The sequence below is a fragment of the Balaenoptera physalus genome, assembly GCF_965194825.1.
Source record: "Balaenoptera physalus genome assembly, chromosome: 10".
Taxonomy (NCBI): Eukaryota; Metazoa; Chordata; class Mammalia; order Artiodactyla; family Balaenopteridae; genus Balaenoptera; species Balaenoptera physalus.
In genome coordinates this window covers 86,183,701-86,199,711 of record NC_138889.1, presented here as the reverse complement: position 1 = coordinate 86,199,711, position 16,011 = coordinate 86,183,701, and the positions used below count along the sequence as shown (strand labels likewise).

Sequence of the window (16,011 nt, the reverse complement as noted above, 5' to 3'; positions counted from 1 at the left end):
ACAGAATACACTTTCTTCTCAAGTGCTCATGGAACATTCTCCAGGATAGATCATATCTTGAGTCACAAATGAAGCCTTGGTAAATTTAAGAAAATTGAAATCATATCAAGTTTCTTTTCTGACCACAATGCTATGAGACTAGATATCAATCACAGGAAAAAAAAAACTGTAAAAAATACAAACACATGGAGGCTAAACAGTACACTACTAAATAACCAAGAGATCATTGAAGAAATCAAAGAGGAAGTTAAAAAATACCTAGAAACAAATGACAGTGAAAACACAATGACTCAAAACCTAATCTTCCCTAAGAGGGAAGATTATAGCAATACAATCCTACCTTAAGAAACAAGAAACATCTCAAATAAACAACCTAACCTTACACCTGAAGCAATTACAGAAAGAACAAAAAACCCCCAAAGTTAGCAGAAGGAAAGAAATCGTAAAGATCAGATCAGAAATAAATGAAAAAGAAATGAAGGAAACAATAGCAAAGATCAATAAAACTAAAAGCTAGTTCTTTGAGAAGATAAACAAAATTGATAAACCATTAGCCACACTCATCAAGAGAAAAAGGGAAAAGACACAACTCAATAGAATTAGAAATGAAAAAGAGAAGTAACAACTGACACTGCAGAAATACAAAGGATCAAGAGAGATTACTACAAGCAACTATATGCCAATAAAATGGACAACCTGGAATAAACAGACTAATTCTTAGAAAAGCGCAACCTTCCGAGCCTGAACCAGGAAGAAATAGAAAATATAAACAGACCAATCACAAGCACTGAAATTGAAACTGTGATTAGAAATCTTCCAAGAAACAAAAGCCCAGGACCAGATGGCTTCACAGGGGAATTCTATCAAACATTTAGAGAAGAGCTAACACCTATCCTTCTCAAACTCTTCCAAAGTATAGCAGAGAGAAGAACACTCCCAAACTCCTGCGAGGCCACCATCACCCTGATACCAAAACCAGACAAAGATGTCACAAGGAAAGAAAACTACAGGCCAATATCACTGACGAACATAGATGCAAAAATCCTCAACAAAATACTAGCAAACAGAATCCAACAGCACATTAAAAGGATCATACACCATGATCAAGTGGGGTTTATCCCAAGAATTCTTCAAAATATGCAAATCAATCAATGTGATATACCATATTAACATATTGAAGAATAAAAACCATATGATCATCTCAATAGATGCAGAAAAAGCTTTAGACAAAATTCAATCCCCATTTATCATAAAGACCCTCCGGAAAGTAGGCATAGAGGGAACTTTCCTCAACATAATAAAGGCCATATATGACAAACCCACAGCCAACATTGTCCTCAATGGTGAAAAACTGAAACGATTTCCACTAAGATCAGGAAAAAGACAAGCTTGCCCACTGTCACCACTATTATTCAAAATAGTTTTGGAAGTTTTAGCCACAGCAATCAGAGACGAAAAAGAAATAAAATACTAGCAAACAGAATCCAACAGCACATTAAAAGGATCATACACCATGATCAAGTGGGGTTTATCCCAAGAATTCTTCAAAATATGCAAATCAATCAATGTGATATACCATATTAACATATTGAAGAATAAAAACCATATGATCATCTCAATAGATGCAGAAAAAGCTTTAGACAAAATTCAATGCCCATTTATCATAAAGACCCTCCGGAAAGTAGGCATAGAGGGAACTTTCCTCAACATAATAAAGGCCATATATGACAAACCCACAGCCAACATTGTCCTCAATGGTGAAAAACTGAAACCATTTCCACTAAGATCAGGAAAAAGACAAGCTTGCCCACTGTTACCACTGTTATTCAAAATAGTTTTGGAAGTTTTAGCCACAGCAATCAGAGACGAAAAAGAAATAAAAGGAATCCAAATCGGAAAAGAAGAAGTAAAACTGTCACTGTTTGCAGATGATATGATACTATACATAGAGAATCCTAAAGATGCTACCAGAAAACTACTAGAGCTAATCAATGAATTTAGTAAAGTGACAGGATACAAAATTAATGCACAGAAATCTCTTGCATTCCTATACACTAATGATGAAATATCTGAAAGTGAAATTAAGGAAACACTCCCATTTACCATTGCAAGAAAAAGAATAAAATTCCTAGGAATAAACCTGCCTAAGGATACAAAAGACCTGTATGCAGAAAACAGTAAGACACTGATGAAAGAAATTAAAGATGTTATAAGTAGGTGGAGAGAGATACCATGTTCTTGGACTGGAAGAATCAACATTGTGAAAATGACTATACTACCCAAAGCAATCTACAGATTCAATGCAATCCCTATCAAACTACCACCGGCATTTTTCACAGAATTAGAACAAAAAATTTCACAATTTGTATGGAAACACAAAAGACCCCGAATAGCCAAAGCAATCTTGAGAAAGAAAAATGGAGCTGGAGGAATCAGGCTCCCTGACTTCAGACTATACTACAAAGCTACAGTAATCAAGACAGTATGGTAGTGGCACAAAAACAGAAATATAGATCAATGGAACAGGGTAGAAAGCCCAGAGATAAACCCACGCACATATGGTCACCTTGTTTTTGAGAAAGGAGGCAAGAATATACAATGGAGAAAAGACAGCCTCTTCAGTGTGCTGGGAAAACTGGACAGCTACATGTAAAAGAATGAAATTAGAACACTTCCTAACACCATACACAAAAATAAACTCAAAATGGATTAAAGGCCGAAATGTAAGGCCAGACACTATCAAACTCTTAGAGGAAAACATAGGCAGAACACTCTATGACATAAATCACAGCAAGATCCTTTTTGGCCCACCTCCTAGAGAAATGGAAATAAAAACAAAAATAAACAAATGGGACCTAATGAAACTTAAAAGCTTTGCACAGCAAAGGAAACCATAAATAAGATGAAAAGACAACCCTCAGAATGGGAGAAAATACTTGCAAATAAAGCAACTGGCAAAGGATTCATCTGCAAAATATACAAGCAGCTCATACATCTCAATATCAAAAAAAGCAAACAACTGAATCCAAAAATGGGCAGAAGACCTAAATAGACATTTCTCCAAAGAAGATATACATATTGCTAACAAACACATGAAAGAATCCTCAACATCATTAATCATTAGAGAAATGCAAATCAAAACTACAATGAGATACCATCTCACACCAGTCAGAATGGCCATCATCAAAAAAATCTACACACAATAAATGCTGGAGAGGGTGTGAAGAAAAGGGAACCCTCTTGTACTGTTGGTGGGAATGTAAATTGATACAGCCACTATGGAGAACAGTATGGAGGTTCCTTAAAAAACTAAAAATAGAACTACCATACTACCCAGCAATCCCATTACTGGGCATATACCCTGAGAAAACCGTAATTTAAAAAGAGTCATGTACCACAATGTTCATTACAGCTCTTTTTACAATAGCCAGGACATGAAAGCAACCTAGGTGTCCATTGACAGATGAATCGATAAAGAAGATTTGGCACATATATACAATGGAATATTACTCAGCCATAAAAAGAAATGAAATTGAGTTATTTGTAGTGAGGTAGATGGACCTAGAGTCTGTCATACAGAGTGAAGTAAGTTAGAAAGAGAAAAACAAATACCGTATGCTAAGATATATATATGGAATCTAAAAAAAAAAAATTGGTCATGAAGAACCTAGGGGCAGGATGGGAATAAAGACACAGACCTACTAGAGAATGGACTTGAGGACACAGGGAGGGGGATGGGTAAGCTGGAACAAAGTGAGAGAGTGGCATGGACATATATACACTAACAAATGTAAAACCCATAGCTAGTGGGAAGCAGCCGCATAGCACAGGGAGATCAGCTCGGTGCTTTGTGACCACCTAGAGGGGTGGGAAAGGGAGTGTGGGAGGAAGGGAGATGCAAGAGGGAAGAGATATGGGGATATATGTATATGTATAGCTGATTCACTTTGTTATAAAGCAGAAACTAACACACCATTGTAAAGCAACTATATTCCAATAAAGATGTTAAAAAATTAATTGTCTTTTAAAAAAGTTAATAATGTGCAATAGTAATGTTTTATTTAAGTACTTGTATGATACCTGAGTGCACAAGTTATTTCAGCAATGATTGTGTTTGGCCAAGGTGGAGGCACTCTTTGTAAGGCTGTTTTAATATATATACATTTGTGCCTAAATTGCATTGAATTAAAAGTAACTGATATTAAAAAAAAAAAATTTAAGAGAGGCAAAAATTAGACTCATCACATGGTATCTGTTAGTGTTTGCCTCAGAATCCCACCATGATGATTTCAGAAATGCTAAGTTACTCAGATGAATCAAACTGAAAATACATGGTGTATTAATTTTGCAGGGCTGCTATAAAAAGCACCATAAACCGGCTGGCTTAAAACAACAGGAATTTTTTCTTTCACAGTACTGGAGGCCAGAAGTCTGAAATCAAGGTGTTCCCCAGTGCTGTGTTCCATCCAGATTCTCTATGGGAAGATCCTTCCTTGCCTCTTCCACCTTCTGGTACCCAGACACTCCTTGATTTGTGGCAGCATAACTCCAGTCTCTGCCTCCATCTTCACATGGCCACCTCCCTCCATGTCTGAGTCTTCACATGGCATTGTCCTCTGTGTGTGTCCGGGTTCAAATTTCTCCGTTCTAATAAGGACACCAATCATATTGGATTAGAGCTCATTCTAATGATGTAATATTAATTTGATTACATCTGCAGAGACCCTATTTCCAAATAAGGTCACATTTACAGTACCAAGGGTTAGGACTTCAAGGTACTTTTTGCAGGGGACATCATTCAACCTGTAACACATAGCATGGTAGTTATCAATTTATTCCCTCACAGTGCCAGATCCACCGTTCATTGCCTGGCACCTGCCTTGGGCAGCTTCACAGCAGAGTACTGCCAGTGGGCACCTTCTTGTGAATGGTTTCCTTGAACATATTCCTTGTGAGTGTCTTTTTAGTGAAGTGTTGTCAACTAGGCACCTCCCTGTGGATGGCTTCCCCTGGTGCTCCAAAGGCACATTAACAGTGACTCCTACTGGTGCACTCCCTCAGGGACTTCTTCAACATTCAGTGAGCCACAGCTCTGCCCTCAATGTGGTCTGGATCTCAGTGTTGGGTCAGGCCTCTTCGTTGGGCATTCTGTCTCAGGCCTAGGAGTACTGGGCTCCCTATATCTGCTATTCATGTATTCTTTAGTGTTTTGTTTAACTCTTACTAACCAGTTTCCTGTCACTATAATCGTCTTCTACTAATCATTTATATTAAACTTTCCTGTTCAAAATACTACATGGTTTCTATCTCCTTATTAGACCCTGACTAATAAACATGGTACCTTTATTTCTGTAGTGTTCTAGAAGTTGAGCTGTTATTCCATGGCAACCCTCATCATTTTAACAGTTTCGAGCGTTTTATACAATTTAAGTTTAAAAATGATCATAACAGCATTTCCCTGAGTAGTTAAAATCCCAACCCCATTCACTAACTCAATCAGGACTATGCACTTTCAGCTCTGTTCCTAAGCAGACATTTTGACATAGTCATCAAATGCCAAAGCATTTTAATAATTACCTTTAACTTCATCCTGAGATTCATCCCAGCTTTCCCCTTCTCTCATTTCTGACCCCACTACATTACCCACTCAGAGTGAGGTTCAAGGTTGTTGGAGAGGGAGCTTGTACATCTTGGTAAAAAAAAAAAAAAAAAAAAGTGGAATTTTGAGACTGTATCAAAATATCCCTGCAGCTCCTTGGCCTGTACCTGCACATGAGGACTTCGTTCTGAGACATACCTAAATAGAGCTGACTCCTATTGCCCAAGAACATAACTATGTCTTATATAAGTATTGCCCTTCCCACCAACAGACATAGAAGAGCAGGACCAAGGTTTAAGTGTATTCTTTTCTCTCTCAAAATTCAGGTACCTAAACATCCACTTCTACTCTGCTGTCCTTTTTACCTCTCCTTTTCTTGCAACTTATAATTTTCTAATTTTTCACAACACTTCTATTGTGAGCTAGCAAATAATGTATACTTTTGTGTTTCAAACACAAATTATTTTTGAGACTTTTGATTGTAAATTTTTTAATGTTCTGTTCACAAACACGATTGCTGATTTTTTAAAGTTACAGTTCTTCTAGATTCAGAGAGCAAAACTATTTATTAATGAGGCATTTCATTCTTTTAGAGGTTTAGAAATTTTGATTAGATCTAAATTTAGTCATCCAAAACTATATCCATCTAGTTAAGGCTAAAATGGAGTATAATTTGATAATTATTTGCTGCTGGATCATAAATGGAGCTCATTCCATTCATTAAAAAAAGACAGAATTACTGTGTTAGGATATTAATAACTAATCTTGGCTCCACCACTTATTTGCTGTGTGGCCTTAGGCAAGTCATTTAACCTTTCCAAGTTTCACATTATTTGTCTGCAAAATATAGCTATAATACTAGTATTTTAAGTATTAGGCACAGATTCTGGCCTGTCGATAGACACTGGCATATCATTTCTGGCTAAACGATCATTTGTAACTATTAATGATAATAATAATGAACAAATTTAAATACAATATTGCATTTTGTTATATTGTATTTACTTGGATACTATTTTTCTTTTGTTTTATTTTTAAAGTTAATCATTTCTCTATTCATTTGCAAAAGACAAAGTTAGACTACTTTTTTAATACAATTCACCAGTTTCAGCTAAATTAAATATTTAAACTTAAACATGGAACCATAAAAATATCTAGAAGAAACCATGAATTAAAGCATCTAACCCAGAGTAGTGATGAGTAGACATCTTTATGTGCATGCAAACAAGGATAGAATCCGTAAAGGAAAAGACTAATGGCTTTGAGTACATAAAAAATTTAAAACCTTCTAAATCTAAAATAGCATTAGCAAAAGTGAATAGGAAAATGTGACAAACAGGGAAAAATCTTTGCAATATCAATGTCAGAGAATGGGATAATACTTTTAATATATAATGAGCCTGATATAGCAATAGAAAAGGATAAACATGTCAATAGAAAAATGAGCAAAAGACATGAAAAGGAAATACATGACAGAAGAAAAATTAAAAGAGCCAAACCAAATAAAAAAGTTCAGCTTCACTAGGAATTAAATAAACGTAAGCAATGGATAGTATTTTCTCCCTATTAATTATGGAGAGATATAAAACTAGGAATATCCAATGTTGATGAAGATGTGAGAAAACAAACATACTCATTCCTTTCTTTGTATTTGTTTTTTGGGTTTTTTTTGTATTTTATTGGTATTAGTTATCTACTGCTGTGTAACAAATTACCTCCAAACATAGTAACTTAAAACAACAAACATTTATTATCTCACAGTTTCTGTGGTGGAATCTGGGAGTGGTTTAGTTGGGTAGTTCTAACTCAGAGTCTTTCATGAGGCTGCAGTCAAGGTGTCAACGGAGGCTACAGTTATCTGAGGCTTGACTAGGCTGGAAAATCTGCTTCTAAGCACACGTAGGTTGTCCAGAGGCTTCAGTTCCTTGGCACATGGCTTCTCTGTAGTGCTGTTTACAACATCAGCTAGTGATCCAAGAGAGCAAGAGAAGAAGAGAACGAAATGGAAGCTGTACTTTTTCTCATAACCTAATGTCAGAAGTAACCTAATACCACTTCTGCCATCTTCTTTGGTCACATAGACCTATCCTGGTATAATGTGGGAGGGGACTACACAAAGGTATGAATACCAGGAGGCAAGGAACAGTGAGGGCAATCTAGGAGACTGGTACAGTATTTCTAAGGGTCAGTGTGGCAATATTTATCAATATCTGTAAAAAAATACTTATTTCTTTTGACTCAGAAATTCCACTTACAGCAGCTTAACCCAAGGAATCAATCAGTGGTGTATACTGTAGTGTATCTTTCAGGATGTTCATTAGAGCATTGTTTATAATAGTGAAAATTGAAAACAGGTTAAGTAACCAACAATGAGACTATAAATATATTATGGTATATCTTTATTATGGATAATATATTGGCATTACAAATAATGGAGAATAATTTATGATAGAGGAAAATGGTAATGTTGTGATTTGAGAAAAATCAGGTAAGAAAACAATATTATTTATTTATTTATATTGTATCAAATACGAGTGTGTGTGTGGAAAACAAAACTGGAAGTTTATACATAGGACAGGTGGTAGGAGACTGGATAATTATTTTCTTTGAGTTTTTCTATATTTTCTGTTTTCCATAAAAAGCATTTATAATGAGGAAAAAAGAAAGAAACACTTTAAAAAACTATGCCTGATCATGTGCTGACCAAGAGGAGATAGTGTTTAAAACATTCCAGGTGTAAAGAAGATGTGGTGCATATATACAATGGAATAGTACTCAGCCATAAAAAAGAATGAAAATAATGCCATTTGCAGCAACATGGATGGACCTAGAGATTACCATACTAAGTTAAGTAAGTCAGACAGAGAAAGACAAATATCATATGATGCCGCTTATATGTGGAATCTAAAAAAGGTACAAATGAACTTATTTACAAAACAGAAATAGAGTCACAGATGTAGAAAACAAACATGGTTAGTGGGGGAGGGAGGGGATAGATAAATTGGGAGATTGGGATTGACATATACATACTACTCTATATAAAATAGATAACTAATAAGGGCCTACTGTATAGCACAGGGAACTCTACTCAATACTCTGTAATGACCTATAAGGGAAAAGAATCTAAATAAAAGTGGATATATGTATATGTATAACTGATTCACTTTGCTATACAGCAGAAACTAACACAACGTTGTAAATCAACTATACTCCAATAAAAATTAAAAAAAAATAAAGCATTCCAGGTGACAGCCTGCTGACCCACCGCTATATTTCCAATGAGGACATAAATATTCCTGTGGAGCCCCAAGTTAGGTCAAATTTGTGGCCTTTCTTATGTACATGGAGGGAATATCTTGGGAGTGATAAAGATGATTCCCCAACCCTATTAGCTTGAAAAAAATCTCATAAATGAATGTGATCCTTTTTAGCAGCTAGAGACTTGCCATTGTATCCTGAGGGTGAATTTTGGTCAGTGTGAAATTCTGAGCCAGTTCTTATGCAGCAGTCTTCAATAGGACACTTCTCCCTCAAGGAAGTGGAACTTACAATCCTAAAGCTGATAAATAGCACAGTTGGAATTTGAAACAAGAATAGGACTGTAGGATGTTAATCAATATGTACTGGGGGTACTATTTAAAGTTTTTGAAGTGGGAATGATGTAATCAAAGATGTATTTTATTACAATTTATCTTGAGGTGGTAAAAAGTGGATTAGAATGAGAAGAATGCAATGAAGCCCAAAGGGCTGATGGACTTGGAAAATAATGAGGGTTAATACATTAAAGGTCAAGTTAGGGGGATGTGCAGATGCACTGGAAGGGAGGAAAAGTCAAAAGATTAGGCTGTTGACTTCCTAGAAGACAAGATTAGAATTCCAGATTTTGGAGGAGGGAGTTGTTTATACTGGTGGCCTGATGATTGAACTAGTAGGTACCTAGTTAGAGAGCAAGATAACTTGGTCTTGGAGTAGAGAATAATAAAGAACCATGGTATCAAAATGTTTGAATAGTCATCACATAGGGTTTAGAATGATTCCAAAGGGAAAATGCTAGAACATCTCATAAATGTCTCCAAATGCATCGTGTTACTTGTGTATGTCTGCCACCTTTGCTAGACTGTCAACTCGAGGAAGCAAAGCCCATGAGTGTTTTTTGTTTTTTCTTTTTTGGTCTCTACTTCTGCTATGTCTGTCAGGATGTTAGATGCATCATGGCTCTACCTTTTGGGCCCTTCTTTATCCATCTCATTGGATATATATTAAATTTCCCCATGTTCTAGGTACACATTCTTTCCAGTAAGAGGGCAATACACCTCAAAAGTAAACTTATGTAAAATGTCTTTACCTCTGTTAGAGGATGGGAAACATGAAACTACCATCACAATATAAGGGATTGGAATATATTCAATATTATATCCTACTACTCATGTTCCCTCTCATATTGAAAATACTGTGATCTTTGCTGCTGAATTTTGGCTTTGATACTTTACTGTAGGACCAATGTAAAATAATCTATTTCCCTTTGCCCATCATATTCACTTCAGCTGAATTGTCTTAGATATTTCTAAGACAATAAGAACTGGCACAAGAGAAAATAATATAATGAAATAGATGTGACACAGGCTTCAAGGTAAAATAAGAATCCTAATTTTTTTAAATAAAACTTCTTTTTGTAATGTTTTTGGGTTAGCTTAGTGATTCAAAAATCTCTTTCCAAGATTATCTGACTAGTATATTCAGTGAAGACACTATTTTAAATTGGGCCTTTTTAAAAAGTATTTTTTAATAGAAGAATAAATGCACATATAGAAATTAATATTTGAAAAAATATACTAATTAGAAGTAAAGTCTCTTTCTCTCAAACTTTAATCCTATTTCTCAGAGTTATTCACTAATAGCAGGCTTTTGAGTATATTCTCAGAAATTATACATATATTTCTATGTATAGTAGGGTTTCTGCTTAAGTAATATAAGTAGTATATGTTAGTTATGAAAAAACCCTCCAATAATTCAGAACTGAATAAGCAAAAGTACCTCTTTAACCTATTCCTCAAAGATTATCATTAATTGTTTCTGATTAATTATATATATTATATGTAATCATATATATTAAATCTAATTATGTATGTATATGTATATGTGTATAAGTAAATTATATATATTATATGTAAAACTTTGTGACCTATCTGTTCCATTCAATAACATATTGTGGCCATCTCTCCATATTGACATCCACATCTACTTTATCTCTTAAAGTTTCCCTGATGATACACATTTAGACAAGTAAGAACCATGCTGCAATGAACAGTGTATGTATGTGTATGTTTGTTAAGTCAAAGGGAATGCATATTAAAATTCTGTTAGTCATTTATTGATTAATTCAACAAAAATTTCTATTTACTGTGCTTTTAATTTGTATTTTTTACCTTTCTTCCTGACTTTTTTCTGAATCCCCTCCCTCTTTTTTTCCTCTACTTGTTCATAAGGTACACTGTGTATTTCTATTTTTTTATTGAATCTCTTACATTAAAAAATAGCTTTATTGAAGTGTAATTAACATACCATACAATTCACCTATTTGAAGTGTGCTGTTCAATATTTTTCAGTATATTCACAGGGTTTTGCATCCATTACCACAAACTAATTTTAGAACATTCATCTTTAGTTGTACATTTTCTAACAAAGTTTAAAGTTATTTAATATCTCTTTTTCTAGAATAATATAAGAACCTTAGTGCTCTTTAATTATCCACTGGACACCTCCCCATATTTTTTGTTAAAACTTTAGTTCCACACTTTAAAAAAGTTTATATAATACTTGAGGCAGCATATCTAGGATTAACTAGTAAACAAGCTGGAGGGGCAAGTTGCTTTAACCTCCCTGTGTTTGTTTCCTTGTCTTTAAAATGGGAACAATAGTCATACCTATTTCAAAGGGCTGTTGTAAGGATTAAAATGTAAATATGTTGTTATGTGGGAAATTACTTTGATGCAATGGTAAACTCCAAGTATCCTCCTAGATAGGCTATCCTTGAGTTCATGGAACAGAAAGGTGCACAGACCAAATTAAAATATTCAGATCACGATTTATTAAATCAATTTAAAACACAAAATAAAATGTATGGGAAGAGAGATGGGTTAGGTTAACATGCTTAAAGTGCAACGGGTTGAATGGCCACATTACCTGAATCTCTGCAGTATCGACATATCCTCTTTCTGTGTTGCATCACCCTTCCCTGCTGCTGATGTGGTTACAAGGACCAGAGTGGAAATTTGAGCAAGAGGGTCTAACAGATGAAATGTGTGTGAAGCAATGATGCACACTTGCTCCAGGACAGAGCTGGTTGCAAGTACACTTGGCCAAAGCTGTGCTCCCCAGGTAGCCTATGGGCAGCTGTGGATTTTATCCAGCAGAGGATCCAAAATGAGAGTCAGCAATGGGTGGCCAGTTAAAGATCTCATGATTATTGTGTCTCATGTGCTTAATTTATATGTAGTGTATCATAAATATTTGTTTGTTATTTGGTAAGTCATGACTATTTTGTCTTTCTACCCCTTTCTATCTATGTTCATAGACATATGCTCTAATAGCTTTCTGTCTGACACTTCTCAGGTTACTAACTTACTTATCTATGCTTAATGCAGCTAATGAATCTCATTCATCCTATTTGTTTTCTTGTCTTCTGTGGCAGAATTGAATATTCCCAAAAAATAGAGCAACTGCACGTTACATGTACATAATGTGTTTACAGTAATACTTTTTATGTGGAAATAACTCAATAAATGTTAGACATTGTTATCAGTATATAAGATGGCTTGAATATTTAGCAACCTAGTTAAACTTGAGCAGATCAAACAACAAATTAGAAATCTTCCTATGAAAGTTATTTGGCTTGATTTTGGTCTGAAATTGACAATAAAGTACAAAGCTCATTAGCCAGACCTTTTTCCTATTAATCTAATTTATCCTCCCATCATTCCAGTTTTATAGATATTTTGCTGTTGCTTATAAGGCTGGTACTACTTTCAATTTTTTTTTTTCCTTTCCTACAGGCTTATCCTCAGTTTGTTCTGACCTACCTAGAGGAGCTAAATGCACAAGATGTGACCCAGACAGAGTATCACCTTCACCATGGTGCCTGGACCACAGCTCATCAGGAGCATGGCAGCAGCTTAGCAGAAGAGGTCAGTGTAGTGAGCCAGAGGCAAGACAGAAATAGATCTCTATGATGTATTTTGAAAAGAGAAAAAAATGTTTGGGTTGTGTTCAGGAGGCAAAAACGAATTCACAAATTAGGGTTATTGATATTTAATACACGTTATATAAACATCTATTTGCACATTTATATTTATATAAACGTCTATATGTATATTTATATAAACATTATTTTATTAAATAGATGGTGACACATTAGCTTTTCTTAGGACTGCCTTCTTTTGTTCTGACCACATACCAATGGTTTATGTGCTGGATGAAGAAGGCTGAAGGAACCATGAAAAGTGTGATGTTAAATTTTTGGCATATATAGTTTAGATATTTCCACTCAATGAAAATTAGCTACATTATTCCTATATTTCATTTTTTAGGTTCTGCAAAAAAGTGCCAGTATCCCTGGTCTCAAGCAGCTGCCAGAGCCTTCAGAGACCCACTTAATGCCAGAAGGTTCTCTTGGGGAGACAGGGGAGCTGACAGTGGCACTGGTGAAGAAACTGGAAGAGAAACATCCTAAGGCTTCTGCTCAGAGGTAGGGCACTGACAGAATGGAGCTTTATTGCTCAATGACATTCGATGTTTTCCTTCAGTTTCACGTAAGATTGATTTCTTGAAGATTATTGAAATATCTCAAAAGCCCTTTGGCTTTCAAGCACAGTAGTTTTCGGGTCACATTTGATGAAGAGAGGTGACATTTATGTGTATTTCATTAAAGATTGATGTACAGTATTGTTTATAAGTATACTTAGGAAGGGTTGCTATCTTGGGATCTCACTAAAATATTCTGGAATAACATAATTAGGGTAAGGTAGTACTGAGCATATATCTAATTGTGAGAATACCAAAAGGTCTTAAAGAAGGGCACACTCATGGACAATCCTTTCTATGTTCCACGAGGAGGATATTATGTTTAGACCTGGGGATACGTGCACAGTAGATGGTCTTAAGTAGTGATAATTTAACAAATTGACATAGTTACATTACTGGAATAAAACTAACATCAATGATTTTGCTAACCAACTGAAGATCATCCTTGGTTGGAAAATGGAAATTATTTCTCTGATCCTCTTTATTTAACTGGAAAACTAAAGTTTATTCTTATTATTATTTTGTTGGGCTTGGTGTTGTAAATCACAAAGTGACTTTATAAACTGTAATTTTAATATACAATTGTTTGAAATTAATTATTGATTGAAGTACTCTTAAAGGAGTAATACAGTTCCTATCATACTCAGTAAAGTTCAAGATAATTCCTAAGTTTAAATATTCTAATGGTACATAAAAATGTCAATTGCATGAAAAAAGAGAAAAAAAGCTCTAAATTTCTTTTTTTAAAAGTTTTTTTCATCTTTATTGAGATATAGTTGGCATATAACATTGTGTAAGTTTAAAGTGTACAATATAACTTTTTATTTCAATTAAAAGCTATCTTATATTCTTAAATTACATATTCCTGCTTCAGATTTTGATAGGAGGGGAATATTTTTTCCCTAATAACAAAAGTGACTCTTCAATTTATTGTCTCTCTAAATTATTTATCCCTTAAATCCTTCGATTTTGTTGTTTTGAGTAAGATAGGGCAGAAACAAAACAACAAATTTAGTATCTTACTGTATTATAGTACGGGGGTGTCCTGGACCTGTATGAAAACCAGAGTTCCAATCTTCCACCCCCCCAATACTTGTTTTTCAGTCGTACATAAGGTTCTCAACTCTCTGATGCTCCGCAACACAATCACAAGGCCGCAGCTATGCAGCCAGGCCAGGTCACTAGAATATAAGTCCCTTGGGAGCAATCTTTGAAGTTTTCATGTAAAACACTGGGGTAGCTGAGGAACTCAAATACGGTTTCATGAGGTCATTGTTGACCTATCTCTCTAGGCTCACTCGGCAGCCATTTGTACTCTCTCCTTCTTGAGAGCATGCTGGGGGCTTGTCGTTTTCCAGGGTTCTGTTCAGGGAGGTACAGTTTCCTCCTGCTCTCAAATTTCTGAAATCTATATGGGGCTTTTGTGTTTGTCGCATGCTGGCGCTGGTGGGTCACTGTGCAGGAACCCCAGTGATAATTCATTTACATCCCTATGACTTGCCCAGACTGGAATTTTTTTTTTTTTTTTTTGGGTGGCGGAGCAGGGACGGTTGGCCACGGGGTGTGTGCTCCTCTGTACCTGGAAGGATGCAGCCAACTCTGCCCTCAGGTGGCACTCCCATTCCAGGGACCTGGGCCAAAGTCCAGGCCTAGAGGGTGGGAGTTGGACATTTGCCTGTGTTTTGCAAGTGAAATGATTCAGGAGGAAAGTCCTTCTGCGGGCAGGTGTCCTGTGATGTGTCATCCCCTTCCCCTACACTCTCTGGGCTGGACAGGGCCTCTCAGAGCCCCAGGCCGGCACCCTGCCCTCCCCACTGAGTGTCGTGGACACAGGGCAAGCTCGGAGAAGAGCAGAGGCTGGCGGTCCCCTTGGTAGGGCTTCTTTTTTTTTTTTTTTTTTAACATCTTTATTGGAGTATAATTGCTTTACAATGGTGTGTTAGTTTCTGCTTTATAACAAAGTGAATCAGCTATATGTATACATATATCCCCGTATCTCCTCCCTCTTGCATCTCCCTCCCACCCTCCCCATCCCACCCCTCTAGGTGGTCACAAAGCACCGAGCTGATCTCCCTGTGCGATGCAGCTGCTTCCCACTAGCTATCTGTTTTACATTTGGCAGTATATGTATGTCCATACCACTCTCTCACTTCGTCCCAGCTTACCCTCCCCCCTCCCCGTGTCCTTAAGTCCATTCTCTACGTCTGCGTCTTTATTCCTGTCCTGCCCCTAGGTTCTTCAGAACCTTTTTTTTTTTATATTCCATATATAGGTGTTAGCATACGGTATTGAAATTTTTTTAATGTTTATTTTTATTTATTTATCTATTTTTTTGAGGGTTGAGGGCTTTGGGTAGTTTAGAGATTTTTCTAATGTATTCTGTTATCTTCCCTGAAGCAGTGTAATCTGATGATGGAACTTTGGAGAAAAGAATATAGTATTAGGAAATGTGAGGCCAAAAAACCCAAGACAAACAAAGCTGTTAATATCAGTTAACATACCACAATACTGTTTGAGTTGTTAGAATTAAATGTCTTTAAATTTCAGGAATGTAGTAAGCACTCAATAGGTAGAGTTGTGAAAATGTTCTGAAAACAAGTAGGGGTAGAAAA

General features: G+C 35.8%; 1 protein-coding gene across 14 annotated transcripts in view; it reads left to right on the top strand.

Moving 5' to 3' along the window:
- The window catches only part of DCDC1 (doublecortin domain containing 1), a 471,016-nt gene that overhangs the window by 282,915 nt on the left and 172,090 nt on the right, over positions 1-16,011 (top strand). For 12 of the 14 annotated variants that reach the window (XR_014267934.1, XM_082476590.1, XM_082476591.1 and 9 more), the window contains 2 exons: positions 12,652-12,783; positions 13,186-13,343. Coding sequence is in view for 12 of the 14 variants with exons in the window: in XM_082476590.1 (XP_082332716.1) it covers positions 12,652-12,783; positions 13,186-13,343 (290 nt within the window). In the remaining 2 variants the exon portion in view is untranslated. Of the gene's footprint in view, positions 1-4,414; positions 5,380-12,651; positions 12,784-13,185; positions 13,344-16,011 lie in introns of those variants that run through there. The other 2 variants (XR_014267935.1, XM_082476588.1) reach the window with 2 other exon arrangements.